The sequence below is a fragment of the Idiotropiscis lumnitzeri genome, chromosome 14, assembly GCF_059441095.1.
Source record: "Idiotropiscis lumnitzeri isolate Australia: NSW breed Sydney's pygmy pipehorse chromosome 14, RoL_Ilum_1.0, whole genome shotgun sequence".
In the NCBI taxonomy this organism is placed as follows: Eukaryota; Metazoa; Chordata; class Actinopteri; order Syngnathiformes; family Syngnathidae; genus Idiotropiscis; species Idiotropiscis lumnitzeri.
In genome coordinates, this window is record NC_142404.1 from 19,954,933 (window position 1) to 19,977,569 (window position 22,637).

The 22,637-nt window shown below is 49.8% G+C and overlaps 2 protein-coding genes across 3 annotated transcripts; one reads left to right on the top strand and one right to left on the bottom strand.

Annotated features, from left to right (window-relative positions):
• The first annotated feature begins 290 nt into the window (after positions 1-290).
• On the top strand, positions 291-16,807 carry lrch1 (leucine-rich repeats and calponin homology (CH) domain containing 1). 2 transcript variants are annotated; one of them, XM_088314748.1, is made up of 19 exons: positions 291-718; positions 5,494-5,638; positions 5,905-6,031; positions 6,115-6,220; positions 6,313-6,449; positions 6,630-6,745; positions 7,260-7,350; positions 7,763-7,868; positions 8,085-8,200; positions 8,723-8,811; positions 9,037-9,126; positions 9,192-9,269; positions 9,564-9,606; positions 11,256-11,325; positions 11,741-11,854; positions 12,874-12,983; positions 13,391-13,528; positions 13,598-13,675; positions 14,988-16,807. In XM_088314748.1, exons 1-19 carry the CDS (start codon positions 496-498, stop codon positions 15,258-15,260), a joined length of 2,250 nt encoding a protein of 749 aa, XP_088170874.1. In that variant the 5' UTR covers positions 291-495; the 3' UTR covers positions 15,261-16,807. The 2 variants fall into 2 exon arrangements, with proteins under 2 accessions (XP_088170874.1, XP_088170875.1); XM_088314749.1 differs by lacking the exon at positions 11,741-11,854 and having other exon boundaries at positions 293-718.
• Positions 16,808-18,034: 1,227 nt separating this feature from the next.
• Positions 18,035-21,049, bottom strand: esd (esterase D/formylglutathione hydrolase). The gene is made up of 9 exons (XM_088314751.1): positions 20,902-21,049; positions 19,939-20,006; positions 19,747-19,835; positions 19,321-19,419; positions 19,108-19,232; positions 18,910-19,029; positions 18,648-18,746; positions 18,410-18,577; positions 18,035-18,253 (listed from the first exon to the last, which is right to left on the bottom strand). The coding sequence occupies exons 2-9, from the start codon at positions 20,004-20,006 to the stop codon at positions 18,173-18,175; spliced, it is 849 nt and encodes a 282-aa protein (XP_088170877.1). The 5' UTR covers positions 20,902-21,049; the 3' UTR covers positions 18,035-18,172.
• Positions 21,050-22,637: the final 1,588 nt, after the last annotated feature.

Sequence of the window (22,637 nt, forward strand, 5' to 3'; positions counted from 1 at the left end):
CCCTGATGTCCGAGTGTTTGTCACCACAAAAGGCCACTGGAAAAAAAGTGTGACGAGAAAAAAGGTCAATGAAAAGCAAACCTGTAATGGCACTCACACGCACACTCACGCTCACACAAGCACACACACGTACGCTCTTTGCTCTCGCTCTCTCGCCCACACGAATTTAAACATCGAACACGTGACACGACTTGCATCCACCAGATGTCGCTGTCGGTCAAGTTTCGGCCCTCCTTCCCAAAGCGCACGCGGAGTACACCGTCGTCACGTGTTTCCCAAACAACGGTCGTGTGGACAAAGCACTTCCGCTGGTTGTATTTTGAAGGGCACAGGCCGGAAGTGTCGCGGTGTTTTCTGTTGGCCGTTGAGGTTGATGCCGCTCGCGCAGCATCAACGCGGCAGGAAGCGGACCGACGAGCGGACCGCCACCGCCACCGCCACCGCCACCGACGGCCAAGCGGCAGCAGCGGCGACAGCAGCAGCGGCAGCGGCAGCATGGCGACGCCCGGACCGGAGCCCCTGGCCGCCCAGCCGGCAGCGTCGCCGCCGCCCGGCCACAATGTCGGCAACGGCGGGCCCGCGCCGCCCAACAGCCGCGGCTTGGAGCGAGCGCTGGAGGAGGCGACCCTCAGCGGCGCGCTCAACCTCAGCGCCAGGAAACTCAAAGAGTTCCCGCGGACGGCCGCCGGACTCGACCTGAGCGACACGGTGGAGGCAGGTAAGCGGGCGGGCGTGCGTGGGAGTGCGTGGGACGGTGTGTGTGCGCGCGAGCGTGTGCGTGTGTGTTGGGGGTGGGGGGGGCCCGTGGAATTCCCCCGTCGCTTGTGACTCGCGGGCTTGTCAACATCCATTGGAGCGCGCGTGCCGGCCGTCAACCTGGGAGGCCTGTGTCGTCACAAAGGCTCGTCATGCTCACGCGCATGCTCTCGCGCACGCTCACATTTCCGTTCTTCCTGTGGCGCGGAATGAAACAAATTGCTTACTTTAGTGTCCAGTCACGTGCACAGCTGCGTGGAAGGGACAACAGCTATGAAGTTGGAGCACTCTTGTCAACAGTGACGTGCGGAGTTGCTGCCAACGCCGTTTTGTCAATTGGGGGGGGGGGGGGGCTGCATGAACATGCGTATCATTTGGCAAAATAACATTTCTATGCAAGTGATGGGACTTTCTTTATAAAGTGGAATTTACGATGTTCCACCAATGCCGGGCTATTTTAAGAACCGACCGTGTTGATGACACATGTCAAGGTAGAGACTGTGGCACATGATGAAGCAAAGTGGACTCTGAATTGTAATATTGCAGGAAAGGGAGATTGCGGGCCGTCCTGGCAAAGAAGCAAAGAAAAGTTTAATGATGCAAAATTGAGGTTTTTGTCCAAGACAAAGTGGAGCGTAGTGATGCTTGGAGACTGCAGCACGATGAAGGAACGCGGATGCTGGTTTATAATCTTGCAGCAAAGCTGAGACTGCGGGCCCAATGTCGTTGCATCCCGAGCAACATTAGCACGCGGCTACGGTTGCCTTGACTGGCGTGGACCCGCTCGGAACCGGTCCGAGTAAGAAATGTTTGTGGGGGGCTGGCGTAGCCGCTGTAAGCTAACCCCCGAAGCGACGGGAAGTGGCCGCACCCCAGCTCATTGTTTTCTGGAGTCCGTCCTTTCCTCCCGCGGAAGCCGAGACGCAGCTGGCGCGCCGCCCTGCGCTGAAGTGCAGCGCCGTCGGAACGCGACATCTGCCCTTTGACTTACTTTGGTTTTAAGCACCCCCCCCCCCCCCCCCCCCAAAAAAAATGTAAGACAGCATGCAAATGTTTTTGTTACGTGTGCCCAATAAACAAAAGACGGTCAAAGAGCGGCACGGCGTCGCCTCAAGATTGAAAGGCTGCTCGTTGTTTTCGACCGTCGCGAGGGCAAATCCTTTCGATATGTTAGCGTGGCGGCTGCGATGCCCCGGTGGAGAAGGCGCCCGTTGGCCGTCGAGGTCCATTTCGCTCTGCGGATCAAAACGCGTCGTCTGCTCATGGTTGGGACGGATCGCATCTTGCGTGGCGCCGCCATCTTTGGGAAAGCGTTTGGATAGAGGATGGCTTGCTTTGTGAAGCGTGAAAGGCGTTTTGTTGGCTTGAGGGTGAACTTTGATGAAGGACACTTTGAACTCGGGACAGCCCCCCCAAAAAAAACGTGATTTGCAGGCTGTTGTTGTTGTCCAATCCAAAATATCGTTTTGTAGCGCACCAAAGTGTCATGAGGGAGACGTGCAAATTCCACCTAATGTCAAACATTCGCCACAGAATTGATTTGACCGCATTTTGAGGTCCTTCCAAATAATGCTTCAAAATCAGACGCCAATCTATTTTTTCATAAATTACATTTCAGATGGGCTTTATCGGCGTAGAGAATTGAGAAGCGCTGTCAACTGTTTATGCAAGCTACGTGTGTGTGTGTGTGTGTGCCGCTAATGTTTATGATGGACATCCTGCCACGCAAATGCAAAACTTGTCACTAATATAAACAAAATCCTTCAACGTGTTCCTGATGATCTTCCGAGACTTGCTTGTTTACAAGTTAAGCGACAACATTGATTTGAGATTTGACGACTTTCATTTAATTCTTTATTTTTTTCAATCCGATCAAAAATGTCTCGGGCAAAGCAGGAAAAAAAAAAGCCAACAAAACGAATAGCATCCTGCCAATGTCAGTCCAAAGGGATTTCTATTTTGGGATGCGTTGCATCTCATTAGACGATCGGAACGGAAACCGAGACGTTGGTTGGCTTGTTTGCAGATTTCGTGTGTGAGACCGAAAGACGACGTCCACGTGTAAAAGACGACATCGTCTGCGACTCTGCGGCGTCTCCCAATCTGAAACGCACCAAATCCTCTTCAATAAATAAACTGGAGCAGTCGCTACGCCCCCCTCCCCCCTCCCACCTAATGTAGGCCAAAATCAAGCACACACACACACACACACACTTTGACACGCTCTCTCTCATATCTTCATACTTTAAGACGCGTGAAGCTCACGACGGCGCACAGAAACCAGCGTTTGGACGGAAGCGTCCAACTTTTGACCCGCTCGTGTCTCGTGCGTGGTGGACTTTGATTTTGAAGGACCCCTGGAAAGCCAAAATGAAAAGGAAACCAAAAAGGGGGGTGGGGGGCATCTCAATTCCTGCACAGTTTTTTCGTCGCCGTCCATCTGACGTGCTTCAATTTTGGTGGCGGCCAAAATCTTTTTCAAATTTGCCCTTTGAAGGCCAAATTGTCTTTTCGTCCTGAGATCAAATTTGTGGATTGCAAATCAGAGTTTCCACTCGAGATGTATTTTCTTTTTTTGAGGGGGGGGGTCTGCTTCCAATAGACAAGTCTAGCAAAATGTTCCTCTCGCTATGACACATTTGCTCTCGCAAACAATCACAAAATGGCTGACTGCCTGTTTTTTTTTTTTGTTTTCAGGCATTTTTTTGTGGGACGTTCAACTTGCTTTCTTTCCCCAAACCGTTTTTGAGCATTCATCTGTGTGATTCCGTCCACACTCGAGTCTGACAGTTTTAGTGGCGCTTCTGTTTAGCTTAGCAACAATAACACGGTCGCGCGACATGGATGACACACGCAGCACCCACAGCCCCCCCCCCCGTCCAAGCTCCCCCACTGACCCACATTTTATGCAGCCTTCAGCAAGCCCGCGTGTGTGTTTCGACACGTCCGTTGGGTTTCCAGTTTGAAATTTTCCGCAAGGAAGGCCTTCAACCGCCGACGTCGACTCACCTTGAAAACATCAAAGACCACATCCAAACGTCCTCACGATACATTTGACAAAAACTAACAAAAAGGCACAATGGCGTGTTTTAAAGGCCAATTCACAATTTGCATATCCCCTTTTTGCCCACATCAACGACCCCTTCGTTAATTATTGTCCTCAAAGGCCACGCTTGAACGTAGCAACCGGACGAGCGAGCCTCTTGGATCGAAAATTTCTGTCTCTTGACGAGTCATCTTGAGAACATCAAAGACGCCCTCACAATGTGCTCGGCGAGGTCATGACACGTTTTGATAGACAACACATTTAAAGCCATCCTGATAAACATCAAAGTTCCTCCGCAAACGTTTTCACCAATAACGTTCAAAGACCACAGCGAAAAAATTGTCTTTGATTCCGCATACCCAAAGGTGGTGGCGCAACATCTCCAAATGTGCTCGCATGACACATTTGCACTTGATGACGTTGGTCTATGTTTAGAAATTGGACCAAGTGCAAAAATGCAGTTTTGCGCACACGCCGCTGCTGACACACATTTTCACTGCCGCTCGCGCGGGTCGACTCGCTCGCTCGCTTTCTGGTGCACGCATGCAGAAAAAGGCGTTGTGTTATTTTGTGGGGGGGGGGGTCATGTGACCGTGGGAGGACGACACTTTGTGTCTTTGATGCTGACGGCGTGGCGGCGGCGCTTGCTGCTTCTGGGTCATGTGACGTTCTCGCGACGACGACTCCTGCGGCCTTCAAACATGAACGCACCTTCTAAAAATACAACCGCTGTGCGTGTGTGTGTGTGTGTGTGTGCCAGCATGACTGCGTGCTAACGTGCACGGGAGTGTGTGTTTATGTCAATTTGTGTGCCTGTCGTGTTTTTTTTTTGCGCGACTTCCTTTTGCTCCGCGTGCAGCACTTTGCGCGCAGCGGTGGTTGCTTTCTCATGAACACAGTTGAGATGAGTCACGGCACATTGCGATTTCCTGGGAATCTTATAAAAGTGTCTCGAAATTCGCTCTGCTTCTGATTATCGTGAGAAGTCCTGAACACGCTCGTAAGATTCTGAAAAGTATTTTGCGCCAACGTGTTTCAGACGTGCGCATCATCGGTGGCCTCTGGTTTTTCCGCAGGTGCGACCGAGTGAGTGGTGTGTGATTGGCCGATGCGTCTGCGCGTGACTTGCGGCCTTCGCCGGCTCTTTGCGAGTCGTCTCATTTGTATGATTAGGTTTTTTTGTTTCTTTTTCTCGCATTTCAAGAAACCAGCAACCGTGGCTCTCCTTGGCCGTCATCAAGAAGTTTGCTTCACTGTAAATAGTTGATTGGGAAATCAAAGTTCCCTGCGAGGAAATCTTCCCAAAGCAAATTGTGCCGTTTTCTTTGGAGGAGGACGGCGGAGTCGTGTTGTTGTTGCACTTTTGCTGCAGTCTGTTATTAAAGGGAGGAGTCTGGCCTTTTTCCTGAGGATGCAGCTGCCTCACACACACACACACGCACACGCTAAGACGAGGTTTCCACCCAGCCCATACGTGCCGAGCTTTGCAGCAGAAAAAGTTTGTTCTTTAATCATCAGCAGTGGAACGCAAATTGCTTTCTGACCAAAAAGTCCAGACATCAACGTTTGGACTCCGGTTGGCCAATCGCATCGTTGGTGCTCGTGAATGCGCGAATGTAATTTGACGCGTTGACGTTAGAAGTGACGTCGCGATCGTTGTTGTTTGACTTTCTGGTGCGTTTGGCGTTCAGATTTGTCCAAAAACCGTCTGTCGGACGTGCCGTCGGAAGTGTGCCACCTGGTGGCCTTGGAGAGCCTCAACCTGTACCACAACTGCATCCGCAGCATCCCGGACGCCGTCATCGGTCTGCACTCGCTCACCTCGCTCAACCTCAGGTACGCCGACCGCCAAAGTCGTACCGCATCTTCTCGAGGTCTTCGTCGACGTCAATCGAATAACTGGCGGGAAGCGGAATCTCACTTTTTTTTTTTTGGAACCGTTTTGCTCTTGAGCTAACGATATCGCCAATGAAGTGGTCGTATCCAAATTGCAAATGTCATTGGAGTCGTTTGAAGGACCTGCGAATGGCCTCGGTGACGCCAAAACATTTTCCAAGACGTCCTTTCTTGCGTTGCGCGTCACTTCCCGTTTGTCCGTTCAGTCGCAACCAGCTGAGCTCGTTACCGGCCTGCTTGTGCACGCTTCCGCTGCGAGTCCTCAACGCCAGCAACAATCGACTGGTCGGCCTGCCCGAGAGCGTCGGGCAACTGCGCCGCCTCATGGAGCTGGTGAGTGCCACGCCCACCTCCGTTTTACACGAAGGGTCTCCGCAATTCCGGAAAAGTTAAAAAAAAAATAAATAAAAATGCAGGACATCAGCTGTAACGAGCTCACAACGCTACCGCGACACATCGGACGACTGCGGGCGCTCCGGGAGCTCAACGTACGTCGGAATCTGCTCTGCGTCCTTCCAGAAGGTCAGAAATGGACCTGCTAACCGTCCCGTCAGATGCTAAGAAAGTTGGTTTTCTTCAATTGTGCTAACGCCGCCATTGCGGCGTGCGCGCAGACCTGGCCGACCTTCCGTTGGTCAAGTTGGACTTCTCGTGCAACAAGGTGTCGACCATTCCGCTAAGCTACCGCAAGATGGCGCAGCTGCAGGCCCTGCGGCTGGAGAACAACCCGCTGCAGAGCCCGCCGGCGCAGGTACCGTTTGCCCGCCGGCGCCGCTCGCAGCGCTTCACATTTTCTTACATTGCAGCCATATCTCAAAAGAGATTTGTTTTGGGTTTTTTCTGTTTTCCCCCACAAAATTCAACATTTTTTTCCCCTTTTTTTTTTGGTGGTGGCTCTACTTGGGATTCCAACGTTTGCTTTCCCCCTCAGATCTGTCTGAAGGGCAAAGTTCACATCTTCAAGTATCTCAGCATGGAGGCGTGTCGCAGCGATAAGATGGCCGACGCGCTCTACCTGCCCGTCACCGAACGACTAAGTCTGATGCGGTAAGTCGCGACACCCGGAACGGTGACGGCGCCCCGATCGGCTGCCGGGTGTGTCATCGGCTGCCAACTCATTTTGGGCTGATTAGGTCAGCTCAAAATCAAGGACAGCCGCTTTGTCATAAACGGGAGAAAACCAAATGCCGCCGTCAAATAAGCGCCTGACTTTCGCCAGCCGAACAAATGCGGGCGCCGTCCTTTTTGTCAGTTGGACGAAAGCCGATGAGGACGTTTTTCAAGTTATCGAGTACTCGGGAAGGCCTCCGATACCAAAGCGCAAGTAATCTGAGATGGAGCGAGCAGTTGATGCGGCACGCATTGGCCAAACTTTAAGTCATCAAGAATATCATTTGAAATTGATTCCATTTCAACATTAACTTTCGTTTCACCGAGTATTTTTCAAATATATTTTGCTCTTCTGTTTGCTCAAATTCAAACTAACTGAAAAAATGTGGATCCGTTTGTGGAGAGGAAAGAGAGAGAGAGAAATGTGCTTCATATGTGTGTGTGCGTGCAGCGCGGAGGACATGCTGGAGCAGCAGAGGAAGCAGGACAGCGACTCGGGAGTCGGCAGCGACATCGGAGACAAGCGGCTGTCGGCAACGGAGGTACGCAGCAAACGCTGAGACGCGATTGTGACGGTCAGGCGCGCTTCCAAAATGTGTCCGTTTGGAATTTTTGTATTCTTCTACTGGCATGTTTGATGTTTGGACCGGCCGTCGGGTGCATTTGCTTCTGACGGGAGCTTAAATGGGCGGCGTCGTTCTTGCGTGTTGGTGTTTGGCGCACTTTTGGCAGGTCGCTACATTAGGTACACCTCCACTATTCGATTCCAAGTTCAACTTTGAGCTTTTCTTTCGATCATTAACATGATGAAAATATTTTCAAGATTTTGTTCTTCATTAAGTTGAAAGATGTTCTTTATTGGAAGCACGGGAAGAATGGAATATTAGGAACAGCCGTCACTATCCCGCGTGAGCCTTTTCAAGTGCACGTACGTGCGCGTTGTTGTGTCGGCAGCCGTCGGATGAAGACAGTTTGAGTCTCAACGTGCCCATGAGTCACATCGCGGAGGAGGACGCACTCAGCAAAGACGACTCCAGCGAACACATCAGCTCCCTGACAGGTACGTGCACGCGCACGCGCACGCGCACGCGCACGAGCACGAGCACGCACCCCCCCAGACGCGCCACCTAAATAGACTTCAATCAGACTCGAGCCGGTGCCGTAAAGCGAACGGGAAAGACGCGTTCACGTCTTTGGCACACAATCGGCGAAGAAAAGTTGCCGTTGGGTCTGTTGACTTTTTGCGCAACGTCTCGCTTGTCTTTTGCGTGTGCAGATCCCAGCTCGGAGGCGGCGAGGCTTATCGAGGAGAGCCCCACCGAGGCGCCGAGGGAGCAGCCGGCCTACCGAGACGCCGCCGCCGCCGCCGCTCGCTTTGTGGGCTACGCCAAGGCGAGTCCGCCGCGCTCGAAACAGCTCGACGGCCTTGTAAACGTTTTTGATTTCATGCTGCGGCTGCTGCAAACAAACAAAAAGTGTGGACAAAAGTTTTGGGCGTCACAATCTGGAGTTTGAATCCATTTGGCCAGCAAAAGGTCGCCATGGAAACAACAAGTTGACGCGATGTTGGGCTCGCCACGAAAACAAAACGAGCCGATCGCGTTTCTTGACGTTTTGGCAGTTTGTCGTCAAAACGGCAAAAAGAAGCCACGTTGAGCGGCACAGTTGAGTTCAGACCCTGTTTGAATCTTTTTTTATTTCTTTTTTTTCTGGGAAGTTGTCCAAATGTGGTGCTGGTGCGCAGCTTTTTGTGTTTTGGACCTGTCAATGTCGTTTTTGAGGCGCAGGCCAACATTTGCGTTGCCTGTTTAGAAAACAAATTGCATGTCGCTGGCGACCAGCGACATTTGGACAGACTTTTTGTGAGCCCTTCTGAAATCTGACTGACGTCTGCGGCGTGTCTTCGGCTTTCAGGGCCGGACGTCGACGACGACGACGACGGCGGCGGACTTGGACGAGCCGCTGAGGATCGACGAAGACTCGCTCTGGACTTCGGAACAGGAGTGAGAAAGTCTCTTTTGCCGACGCCCACGGAAATTGTTGGCTTGCCGCTTCATGAAATGATCCCCCACGCCCCCACCCCAAATTCAAGCCAGCTTTTCTTGCATTTTCTATGAAAAATGGAAGGATCGCCTTCGACTTAATCCAAATGTTTGAGTTGTTTTCACATTTTTGCAGCAATTCTGCTCCTGACAATGTCGTGTTTGTCTTGTGGCTTCCGCTTGCAGGTCAAAGGTGACGGGAGACGACGGTGGGCTGCAATTGGACATGATCAGCCAGCTGAAGGAGGCCGTGGAGCTCCTGCAGGATCCCGGCAGGTCCGCCTCGTCGTCGTTTTCGCATCCCAAACCGGTTCTCAGTGTGTGTCGCGTGTGCGCTTCAGAATCAATTTGGAGCAGGAGGACGTGTGCGGCGTGCGACTGTACCCCGTGGAAATGGTCCCCGTGGCCGAGTCCGTCAAGTAAGTCAGCCGCGCTCGATGTTGGCGGCGCCAAATCTTGTTTTGGGCCAAAGAACGGGTGATTTTGCGGCCTGTTTGATTTTTTTTTTTTTTTTTTTTTCGTGCTTTCTCTTTGAAAAGTAGAAAACGATTGTCAAAATCGTCAGCTTGCGAAAACTTGAAATTATTTTGTGACGTGATCTTGGCGATGCTGACGGCGGAGAGTGACAAGTCGCCTTTTTGTCCACCAAACTCGTGTTTTAGTTGCGTGGCGTTGATGTTGGCTCCTAACCGGACTTTTTGTTTCCCTCGCAGCGGGCAGGACAGCGACGACGACGGCGACGTCACCGCACCGAAGGTACGCACGCGCACAGAAAAGAGATTTTTTTTTTTTTTGAAGTGTTTATTCTCACACACACATGTGAAAAATGGACTCCCTCTGAAGCTAAAAGCTTCTGAGCAGGGAACCAGCACACCACCACCAAACAAAAGATTGATCTCGTACTGATATAAATGTCATTTACAAGCAACGGCTCATAGTTTATAAAATTTTTTTTAAAAAAAGACATGCAAATCAAAATTTCTGTGTGGTGCTAAAACAGATATGATGGACCAGTTCAACTTAAATAATAACTCAGTCATCCATGTCAAAGAGAAAAGTCATTTGGCTGCAAAATCTTTCGGTACATATTTGTCCAGTAGCTTGCGCTTCAGATTTCTTTTAAATATAGAAAGCGTAGCCAATTCATTCCATATTTGTGGGCCCCTATAACATAAACTGAATCGAGTGGATTTTAATTTCCTATATTTCCCTTTCAAGTGCAACCTGTTCCGAGTACTATGCAGGTGAGAGGAAGAGTACAGTGGAATGAGTTCACACCATTTCGTATTCAGCCTGTTAACCACATTCCATAGGTTATGAAAGATGTTACATTCTGGAAGCTTTAGGAGACCATACTTTTGGAAGAGGGCATTTGTAGGAGAATTATATTGCCCTTGTGGCTTTTTTTTGTAATATGAGTAATTTGGCAGCGTATGTTATTCCAAATAATATTACAATAGATCAGATGAGGCTCAGTCATCGATACAAAGTTAGGAATGCCTCGAGTGGGAGCAATTATTTATGAAGGACGCAAAAGCAAACGTCGACGTTCTTTAGTCACTTTAATTGAGCCGATCGGTCCTCTTCGCAAAGAGTTCGTAAATCAGATGCCACATCTGCTTCGCAAGTGCAATGTCCAACGTGACGTGCGTTGCGAGCAACCGGAACAAAGGAGGTGTTTATTTCATCCGATGGATGACGTAACACTTGTGCTGATTTATTATGTTTAAATTGCACGTTTCATGTCCACGTGCGCTAATTGACAAAAGAAAAAGGAAGAACTGGCCCATGAAGTTCTTTTTGAAAGCCTCGACTGCGTCCTGCAGCAGCGTGTGGCCGAGGCGGAAGAGCTGGCGGGTGACTTTGAGTTCCAGAAGAAGCGGCAGATGATTCTAAAGAAGGCCCACTTTGAGGCCCAGCTCGCCTGGCGCCGGTACGAGTGGCACATGTCCGTCCAGGTAAAAAGGCGGAACCCGCCCGTCTTTTGGTCTGCTGTGGTTTTGCGCGCTTCACACGCAACACAACTCAAGAAAATTCAGGTTTGCGAGGCATGTGGATGGAGGTGGACGTTTTCGGGTCCACTTCACATGCCTTGTAAAGACGGGCTTGTGCTTTGGCTTTTCCAACTACGAGGCACTCAAAAGCCACGCCTCATTCACCTCCCGATGACGCAACTCGGTTGCTCAAGAACACTTTGGCAGGGTCACAAGCGCCAAGAATGGAATTCACAAGCTCCGCCCGACCACTAAGTGGCGCTGTCCCTCAAGACGCAAAGATGAACTCAGCCGCATTGCCCAGCTGTGTGATTTGCGTGTGTCTGTTTTTGGGCGTCACGGTGCATGTCCCTTTCGCCTGAAAACATTTTTTTTTGTTTGTTTGTGTTTTTTTTTTTTTTTTTACTGTAGCGACTGAACCGTTCTCCGGGCAGACTTCCCGCCATGTCCAGCGCGCCGTTTGGACTAAAGCCTCGCTCCGGTAAGTCGTAATACTAAAAATGACACTAAATTTGCATATCAACTCGGGTCCAATCCACACGCTTTGACAGCACACGTCATCGTAAACTTGAGTTTTGTCTGCGTTGTCCTAAATTTGTCAACAGGAAGTTGTAAATGTACGCTAACGGTGCTAATTGCTAGCTTCATCTGACAACTGCCGCTAATGTGCTCCAGTTTGGCATCTCAATGGCTTCTTGTTTGCTTAGCATGTTGCTAACCGCTAACGGAATTCTTTGCTTTCTTTTGTTTTCTGTGTGCTGTCTCGTATTGTCGCCTCCCATTTTGACATCTTTTGATCATTCTCCCCCGTTTATTTACAACTGTTGCGATGATCCGCCGCATGGATTTTTACCCCCAATGTCAATGCCCGCATGCCCCCCCCCCGGCGGTTGCAGCCCCGTCCTCGCTGCCCTGCTCGCCCCCTCCCTCCCCCACCCGTCTCTCACAGGCCCCGCCCCTCTTTGGAGGTTTTCACCGTCGCTGCGGCAACGGAGCCGTGCCGGAGCGTGGTAGGTTTCGGCCCGGTAGCGCCCGCGGGCCTCGGATCGTTGGCTCGCACAGGACATTATGCAATTTGCAAATCATAATCATGCTCTCAAGTTCTGACTGCATAATTGTGTCCCAAATGATCATTCGGGATTAGTTTGATCACAATTGTACATCATGTAGGAGACAACATCTTTATTTTATTGCACTACTTCTTGATAGGCAATATTTAGAAAATATTTGTTTTTAATGGAATTTACCCAAGATTTATTACTTTCCCACAGCCTAACTTGTTAAACGTCACTTGGCGCTGAATCCACAACAAGTCCCGACGATGGCGGTTGATCCCTTTTGCTTGCTTGTTCTTTTGGCAGCTTCATGAAGTCGTAACTGTGCGCTCGCCCCCTGCTGGTTGGCTGATTGCTGCTTGCCAAAAGGCTTGAATACCTAAATGAGAGCAGCAGAGTTCATACACTTAAAAAAATCAATCAAATACAATCACGCCGTTCCTTGGTTCATACTGCAAAGCGCACAACATCGCTGAGAAGTTTGTGCGTGTGTGTTCGTTTGCGTGTTGGTGTAAAAATATGGAACGTAATTAAAGAGACACATAAAAAGAATGCAGGTTGGGTTTGAATTGGCCGACATTGATAATGTGTCCCCTAGGATCATCTCTAGATCTCGCACACACACACACCCGATTAGCGAAAGTGTTCGCTCAAGCAAAGGCGGGCCGTGTCCATTCGGCTCGGTTTCCGCACTTGAAGCTGGGCAAACGCGACTGCCCCGGTTGCCTGCCCCGCTTTTTGAGCCTTCCAAAAAGTTGAGCATGGCACTCTGAAAAAGTTTGGCAGCCACAAAATGGCGTGACTGCGTCTGAGCCTGACGCTACCGCAGAAAAGTGGAATGTACGATATTTCCTCACGCTTTAACGCTTGTCAAGCAAAGTCATGACATGTTGAATTCACACAGACTCAGAATGCTCCAAAAAAAAGCGTGAAAGTGTTGCTCTCAAATTGAAAACAACTTTTATTTTTTTCAGTGTTCCTACGCAGCCACAAGAGTGTGGAGTGTGTGGACCCGCAGTTCACCATGAGGAGGAAGATGGAGCAGCTGAGAGAAGAACTGGAGCTGACGGAGCAGCTCCGAGACGTAAGAAGCGAGTCCAAACGCTTTTCAGAACCTCTCGACGGAGCAACGTCAATTTTGGGACATTTGGAGGGGTGCCTCAAGATAGTTTCACTTAGAAACATGACATTTGGCGGGCAAATATTATAAATATAGTCAATCAGCACAAAATAAGTTCAAAGAAGCTTGTGGTCGTTTTGACCAATTCCAAAAGTCCCATTGTCACAAAATTCGAAGCGCGCAGACCAGACAGGCACGTGATGCAGAATTCAAATTTTCACCGTGGCCTGCAGGTGGCGCAAGACTCGCCATAAAAAAGGTCCCAACGTTGGCCGTGCCTCACTGCTCTCAAAAGGTTGATTTTTGTTTTTTTTGTTTTTTTGTTTTGTTGTCATTTTTGGCATTGAGTCGATGCTCCCGTCCCCCCGCAGAGCATCGAGAGCCGCCTGAAGGTGGTCCTTCCCGATGACCTGGGCACCTCGCTGATGGACGGCGTGGTGCTTTGCCACCTGGCCAATCACATCCGGCCGCGCTCGGTCGCCAGCATCCACGTGCCCTCGCCCGCCGTGGTAGGCCCCGCCCCCGCCCCGTCTTGGCTTTTCTCCGCCGCAACTTTGCTGACCTTTTCGTTGCGACAGCCCAAACTCAGCATGGCAAAGTGTCGGCGGAACGTGGAGAACTTCTTGGACGCCTGCCGGAAGATCGGCGTGCCTGAGGTGAGGCCGTGTGACGCAACAGCAAATCTCTGTGCTGGCGGCCACCTTCTCACGTTTCAACGTTCCCTAATTTCATTTCACCGGAAAACGAGTCCAATTGAAACCCAAAATCGGCCCCATTTTCAACCTCCAATATTAAATTGAAAACATTCCCAATTTCAAATTCGGCCCCGAACGCGTCCCCAAATTCAAGTGGAAACAAACCGGCCAGATTTTGACCTGATTTGAATCCGACAATTTCCAATTTCAATTCTTGAACATAAAGAGTGGCCCAATTTCCTCATGAGAAGATCCAAATTTCGACTCGGATTCAAGCTGTCCCAGTTTCCGCCTCACAATTTGAACGTGACAAGCTGACAAACGTTTGCACTTTTTTCGTGTTGCCGAAGCTTTTGATGCGGTCCTGACGGGAAGGCTGAGCTTTGACGTCATCCAAAGCGCTCAGCCTTCCTCGCAGGCGGTTCCTTTTGGCTGCGTGGCGACTGCTTGTTTGTGCTCAGCTGATTTGATTTCCTTTTTTTTTTTTTTTTTTTTTTCCTTGCGCGTCTTCTACATGAGCATTGCTATCCATCAAACCAGCCCGATGTTGCCGACTCTCGCTCTGACCTGTCGCAATAAACTGCTGACAACAAGCTCGCCGTGCTAACACCACTAGCTCGTCTGTTGTCTTGCTAGCTGGCTGCAAGCCGTCGCGTGCTAACACGCGCAATGAGGCGCAAGCAAACGGTTGAAGGCGAAGATCCGATTTTTATAAGATGTCAGCAACCTTTTTCGTCATATTCGCGAATAAATGGCTAGAAATATTCGTTCAAGTTTAGTGGATAAGCAAAATGAAAAGAAGCGCATCCTGTTGAATATCCAGGTCACCCTAATTTGCATAAGTCACGCCCACATTATCGCGCTCGGATATGTTGATGTGTGCGCCTTCTACCGGACTGGCTGGCCTGCTAACATGCTGCTTCAAGCTAACCATGCTAACACACTGCTAGCTTGTGTGCTTACTACCCGCTAGCAGGCTAAACGCTACCTGCGCTAACGCACCCCTGCCCTGCTTCTCCTTGCCAGTTGCATCAGGATGAGGAGGAGGTGGACCTCCTCCTCATCCTGGTCAGCATCCCCGCTGGTCGTCATGGTTACGCACGTCTCTGTCGCCATGGTTACCGACTCCCTCTCCTTGCTCACTTTTTAACCTCTTGATTTTTCTTTCCCTTTCCGCTCTCCGCCTGGATTTTCCGCCTTTTCGTCGTCTTGGTCGTCTCTTTTTCCCCTCCCTCGTTGCCACTCCTCCTCTTCCTCCTTCCGGGGTCGCCAGTGTTCTCTGTGCTCCCCGTATGACATCATCCAGCGCCGCCTGCCGCGTCTTTGCGCCACAGTCGGGACGCTGGTGGGCAGGAAGCGGCCGGAGGCCATCAAGCCTCCGAAAAACAAAAGCGCCGCCCCCCCGACGCCACTGGACGCGTTGTCGGTGACCACGCAGACCCCGCCCCCGGCCTGGCGGTGGTGGTACCTGATTGGCTGCAGCTTAGTTCACGTCCTCTTCCTTCTGCTGCTGTTTGTCGTCTACGTGTGGAGCGAGCTGACGTAACTGCGGCGACGGCGAGAAACCTTTTTTTTTCCCCCCGACGACTTTCCTGTCTTTCAACCCGAAAATTTCCGATGACTTTCTTTGAATGTGAAAACAGCCCAATTCGAATCTGAGACGGACAACAGGACAGCATGAAAACAATTTCAAGCCAAAATCGGTCGTGACTTGTTCGGCTGCAGCCCGCTCCACGTTTCGTTTCGCACGTTTTCTACCAAATAATGCTTGACTAGCTTCCCACGCTAACGGAACGTAAACGGAGCAAATTTCTGCCTCAAAGGGTCTCAAATTTTGATGCGGAAACGGCTCCCATTCGAACCTGCAAACGTCGCCGTGAGTCTCCCTTCCGATCCGAAACGTCTCTCAAGCAAATTTTTTTTACAAAAGTGACGCTAATGCTAGCCTTACGTTAGCATGGACAGGTTAGCATTTTGCGTTCGCTTCTTCTCGTGTTGACCTTTTTTTCTAATAGCTTCTCATTTGGAACGCGTGAGCCACCAAATGTTGATCAAGCACAATCCAACCGGAATGTCTTAAAAGCGCGTCGGCCGCTATTTTGCTGAAGATGGCAAACGGGACGAACGAGCGAGCGACGTGTGTACGGCATTTTGAAATTTTTCTTCGTGAATTTTCTTTTTGTGCATTGAGAAATTTGAAGAGTTCCGCGCGAAGCAATGATCCCTTTTGAAAACTGAAGCCATACGTTTGAAAATGTGAATTTTGTGTTTTGTTGTCTCCTTGAAAATGAGCAAGCAAACTTAGAACGTGTTTGTAACACAGAAAGCGGATTTAACCATTTGTATGTTTAGTTAATTCATGAAGATGTGAAAGGATTCCATTTATTTGTGTCGTGTGGTTTATTTATTTCATTTTTTGAAGCCGCCGCGCTCACCCGTTACGAAGCCAACGATGACCGATGATGTCATTTGCTCAGGCGGAGCTATTAAAGCAATCTTGCGCTAAAAAAAAAAAAAACGTCCCGCTGCAGTGAAAGTCAACCCTTCAAACTAAGGACAAAAAAAAATCAAAAGTTGGACCTGAAATTTGACAAAGTTCAAAGTTCAGCTCCCATTTGCGTTTGAACGTGAAAAGTTGACTTGAAAGTCATTCGCCGCCATTGACGGCCGTCGAAGCCCAAAAAGCCTCAAGACGGTTTTTGGACCTGGGCTGGCCGTCCACACGTATGAGCCGAGGTGAACATTTCAAATCGGAGTCTTGAACCACAGTCAGGCTTGCGAAGTAAGGTTTTCGCCGAGGGGTCGGGTTTCAAACCGGGTTGAGGATTTCCAACTCGGGTTAAGACTTGAACGAGGCTTAAGGTGTCCGACGTGAAACGTGCGCGCGCCAAAGCGGCTCGTTGGGTCTTTTGAGCTCCAAAGTGGGCGGCGGCCTTTTCTTTGATCTTTTTGTGTGTGTGGCTCGCGTCGTGCGTGTGCTTGCAGGACAAGCTTTGCCTGCCGCAGCACATCCTGGAGGAGAAAGGCCTGCTCAAGGTCGGCGTCATGGTGCAGGCCCTGCTGGAGCGCAAGCCCGCCGTCGGCGCCGCCACCGGCGCCGCCGCCGCCGCATCGGGACTGTGCGCATGACGGTGCCGCCGCCGCACGCAACGCAACGCAACGCAACCTTCCCACCTCACGTGACCGTCCCAGCACGAGAAAACACAAACTTTGGGAGCAGACACACTGTGAACGTTGTTTATTTTCTTTTTGAGACTGAATTTGCTGGCTTCCGTGTGAAAGTCGCCTTTCCGCAGTCCAGTTTGCGCTCGGCTGGTTTCCGTGTCAACGGGAAGAAAATGGCAACAAGTTGATTTTCCATCCATCCGCTTCAAAACGAACAAAACGTCTCCACTTTTCACTCTTTAAGTTGATTTTGCGTGTTTCAAGTCTTAACGAGACTTTTTTGATCCACATTGTGTGCATTTTTGCGCGTCTCTGTGGACTTTGAGCCGCAAGACAAACCTTCCAAACCCGCCGTTTTGAACAAAGTGTACATTTTGAGCATCCTTGAGTGAGGCGGTTGCCGGCGTGGATCGCTACGTTGCAATCGGCGTGTTGCAGTCGACCCCTTCGGCTTTCTTCTTATCGGCCAAATGGTTTGCGCCTTTCGAACGTCGGCAGCGCCAATGTGGACCATTGAGCTGATTTGTGCTCAACTGCAGCTCCGTCTCGGCCCGAGTCTTCATTTCTCGTGTGCGAGTTGCTGGCAAACAGCCCCACTGTGATGTCACAATCCGGCAACGTCATGCAATGCTTCGTCCAATCGGCACTTTGGTGTTGCCGAATCGACTCCCCCAAAAGTTCAAATTCTCTTTGATTTTCGTCTCCTGAACATGGCATAAACATTTCAAAATGATTTGAAAGCAGTGTGGCATTTACAGCAATAAAAACAAAGTGACACTTTATCGGCACTTTAACTTTCCTATTTATGATGTTTTATTGCGTCCTTTTTTTTCTTGTTTTTGACTGTGACGCAAATGAAAACATTTTATAGATATTAAAAAAAAAAAGTGACCCTAGCTTGTGCAAATAACTTGAATACGAGCAGGCACATTTGAAGTACTTTGATGGTGAACGCTGTTTTTTTTTTTGTTTTTTTTATTGTTGCTGATGCATGAAAAGTCCCTTTAATGCGCCTTAACTGCTGTGGAGCTTCTTGTACATAAAAAAAAAAGTGTTGGATCACTGCATTTTTTGTTCCCAAACACGCTTCAGCCTCTTTTTCCCAAATGACAAATTGTCTGCAACTCCTCCAAATGATCAGTGATGATACTCATGCAAGTGGCGCAATTTATTTTATTTTTCTAGAATTTTCCAGGGGGCGCTAGTGAGTCTACAAGCATGCCATTTGGAGCTGTCAAAGGAGAAAGGACTTTATTGCGGAAAAGCAGCAGGCAACAAACAGTCTGGATCGGGTCAGGCGTTGAGGAATTTGGCGTGATGCTTGATATGGTCGTTGATGAAGGAGCAGATGAAGAAGTAGCTGTGGTCGTAACCCTGCGGGAGAAACAACCTCAGTAAATTCTTTGAAACCGGACCATTGACATAATCAGGAGGACTATTTTTTTTTTTGCCAATTGTTCTTTAAAAACCGCTCGCTAAAATGTTTCGGATCGTTGGTGACTGTCGTGTCACGCGAGCGGAGGTACTGACGGGCTGCAGGCGGAAGACGACGGGGAACTTCTTGTCGGAGCAGACGGCGATCAAGTTGTCGGGCAGCAGCTGACTGGCCGACAGGAACTGGTCGTCGCGGCCCTGGTCCAGCAGGACGTCCGGTTGCGGGCCCGAGTAGCCCGAAGCCAGGGCCGTGGCGTCGTAGGCCTTGGGGGAGGTCGCCGTCGAGAGTCATCGCACAATCTCGTTGCAAAGTTCAAACGAGGAGCGCTTTTACCTCCCAGGTGGTGCGGTCCGGACCGAGGTAGGCGGCGAACGCTTTCTGTCCCCACGGGCACTGCATGGGGTTGCAGATGGGGGCGAACGCAGACACGGCCTGGGAGAAGACGAGCGTGAAAGGGGCTGACGACACGGACATGGGTGGGAGACGCCGCAACGTGACCACAACTTTGCTGAATTCATGACAGCCATTTTGGCCCCAATCTGCAAGCCGGCGGACGGCTTTGTTTCGTAGCCGTGTCGAGTGGATGTCAAAGTACCTTGTACTTTCCGGGGTTCTTGAGGGCACAGATGAGGGCCCCGTGGCCGCCCATGGAATGGCCGCTGATGGACATCCTGTCGGGGTCGGCGGGGAAGTTGCCGTTGATCAGTTTGGGCAGCTGAGGGCACCACAAAAAAAGATCAAAATTAAGTGGCGCTTTTTGTTTTGGGGACGGCCTTCGACCCTTGTGGTGGACCTCCTGCGTGACGTAGGAGTACATGCGGTAGTTGTTCTTCCACGGCTCTTGGGTGGCGTCCACATAGAAACCGGCGCCGGTGCCCAAATCCCAGCTGTCATCCTCACCCTCCACGCCGCAGCCGCCTGCAAACGGCACTTGAGCGACCACCAAACTCGCCCAATCGCCAAAACTTTACTCAACACGCATGGGTGCGCGTGTGTGCGCGCTTACGTGGGCTGGTGTCCGGCGCGACCACGATGATGCCGTTCTCGGCTGCGGCCAGCTGACTTCCCGCCTTGGTGATGAAGTTCTGCTCGGTGCACGTCAAGCCTGTGAGACGCCACAGGACCATCAAAACACAAACAAAGCGAGCTGTCCGAACATTCGCCTGTCGCAAGGTCCTCAGTTGGACTTCAAGGGCAGCACTTGTCGTTGTTTTTAAAGTCCTCAATAAAGTTGAGTTAAACAAAGGAACATATTGATGATAGCAATTAAAATGTATAGCACATAAACGTTATATCAAATTACTGTTCAAAAGATTTCATGTGCTGGCGCAATAATTCTCCAGACCACTGGAGGGAGCTCAGCACTAACAACTGAACCTTTTATTCCTGACAAAGGAATTTGAATGAATGACTCAAAGAAATAAGTGGCCACCTGAGAGCCAGTACAAGACGGGACACTTGTGCGTCTCCGCTTTGGGCGGCAGGAAGACGGCAAACTTCATCTTGCACTTCAACTCTACGCTGCAAAAACAACAACAACAAGAACATGAATATGAATATGAAAAAAGACAAAAGCAAGAAGAAGAGCACCAGGATGGGTTAGCGACAAATGCGCCACCTTCACCTGTCATGTTCGAAGACCTTCTGGAAACCTCCAGCACATTTGTTGGAGGACACCTGCGTGAGCGCCATCTGGTGGTGGAACATTAAAGGTATCTTTTGGGACATTTTCACACCAACAACCAAACAAACACAAATTTACTAGGCAATATATCTGATATAAAAAGGTGCATTATTTTAGCATGTTGCGGCCCACGATGTTTTTTGGGAGTGTGTGTGCGTGTGCGGGCCAATCGTGTGTCAGTTCATTCGTTCGGTGCATGGGGACAGTCGGGATTCGGGGGGTGGAAGTGTCCAACCCATTTTTTGTTTTCATGTGTTCTGGTTTCCCCTTCTGTGGTGTTTCTCCCCGTTCAGTTGGGATCTTGCAGATCATAATCCGATTTTTGACGTCACACACCGCCTCAAGTGCAAATTTGGAGCTGCAAGTCTGGAGACAATCGGATAAAAACTTTTGACCGCCTGCTTTGGCACGTGCACGGTTGTCAAACCAAAGAACACGCAGTGAATACAACTTGTGGTGTAAATCGAACCTTTTGGTGCCGATTCCCATCATTTAGAGCAAAACATGATGAATGTTTCGCCACTCCAGTGCAGCAACAACTCAGAAGTCATTGCTGCACAGTTTCAGTTTCAAAGTCCAATTTAACAAGTGGCATGAGCGACCCGAGCTAGCGATTCATGCTCCTGCAAACCGGGGGAATTTAGGCAATCAGAGGTGCAAATAGAAAAGCCAAACGAGGGCCGAATTGCCGAGATTCGTTTGCAGAATGTGGTCAGCGTCGAATTTCGCCGATCAGCAAGTGCGACTGGTTCAAAACCAGCAAAACGCTGAAAAGTGGCAGGTTTTTAGTGCGAGTGTCGCGCGGACTGGGGGCTAATACTGTGGACGTTGCAAAAAAAAAAAAGTTAGCTTCTTGTGTGCTCGGAGATGGCGTTCAACTTTCATTTTTCAGCCAGAACATACCCTGAAAAACTGCAGTAGCGTTGTTGTCCGCGTGTTGTTTCCAGATCTCCGCGTTGAGCTTCGCTAGTTTGCTTAAATGCAAACTCAGTCTGCTAGTGCGTTCCTCGGCGTGACGTCAATACGTCACCAACGGCACCGCCCCCTTTAATGTCGCAACGTGTGTGTGCGTGAGTGTGTGTGTGTGACAAGGAAAAACAGCGCCCTCTGGCGCACACCCGCCCCCTTACAACCGCAAGTATGTTGCGATTTGATCATTTCAAGCGCGTGACCATAATAAGTCTACACGAGATAAAAACATGGTGAAGTTTTTTCCTGGTCTGCTTGGCGTTTGCAAGCTTTTATTCTGGAGAAGTTTTTCAGATGCTTATAGGCTGTTTTAGTGATTGATTTGATATACATATTGCTGAAAGTCAGGTCTGAGTCTCTCAACACCCCAAAGATTTCCGACTTGGGCTTTGTTTTTTTTGAAAGATCGCGACTCCCGGTGTTTTCTAACCATGTGTGTGCTGCAGAATGTCCTCCAACTTTCTTCTTGTGTTGTCATGGTTACCTGCGGCGCGAGCCTCTGGCGGACAGATGGAGCCGAAGACCCGTCGAGTGAGAGAAGCGCTCAGAGGACACTGCATTAGGTACCTCGTAGATTCCATTTAGGCAAACAAAAAATATTACTACAACAACAATAATAATAATAATGTGATCATTACTTTAAACAAAACGATTCGAATGAAAATAATCCGACAAAAAACAAGTGTTATGTGATGCTTGAGCATGCGTCTGCCACAGGGTGGCGCTGTTTTCCCTCTAGCATTAAACCGAGAAAGTTTTTGCCAGCTTCCGTGAGCAAAATGTGATGAAAATGACTTTTTGTTGATTTACAGAATGCAATGAACGCGTAAAGTGATACGTGGAACTCCCGTCTGGGGGCACAGCATGTCAAGTGTTCCTTTTAAAAATATTGTATTCTTATACTTATTTATGTCAAATTGTCAATGCATGTCGAGTGTCCGAATTCGGCCGGAAGTGCTTCCGTGCTGTCATTTGAGCGAACTTGATCGCTATTCATGTCGCCATGGTGACGCCTTTTAATCCAGACTTGAAGAGCCAAAATATTCATGACGCCTCATTCAAATCAGGTTTTCCTCACTGCCAACTGTGTGCTGGTGGCCTTTTACAGCGAAAAAAATAAACGTGCATGCGTGCGTGTGCTTGTCTGTGCGTGCGTGTGAAATTGACTCAGCGTTAAAGATTAGCCAGTAGGTGACCAAGGTGCTTGAAAGTTTCCCGGTAACTACCAAGCAACCACTTTATCACCCTCATCCTCACCATCCTCACCATCCTCCTCCTCATCCTCATCCTCATCATCATCATCACGTTGTCATGGTAACCAGCTCACCTGGTCGGTCTAAAGTCCAACGTTATTGGCCAATATACTCGTTCCAGTGAATTCCCGATGTCATCTACAAGTTTTTATCTGTCAAATATAAAACATTTAAATGTGAATTGTTAAGTTTTCTTTGCGGTTCGAATATTTGGAAGAAAACCTGCACCAGACTGGGCAGAAGGCGCGTTTTCGGGAAGCCCGTCTGCTGACTTTAGCGTCGCAGGTTCGCGTGCATGCGCCGCGGGCGCGAGCGTGAAGCGGCAGATGTGCTTTTTCGCAAGCTGGGTCACGTGATCCCCGGGGCCGTTTGTATGACGTAGGCACCATATGGCGTGTGGGCGTGGCTTGAATTGGC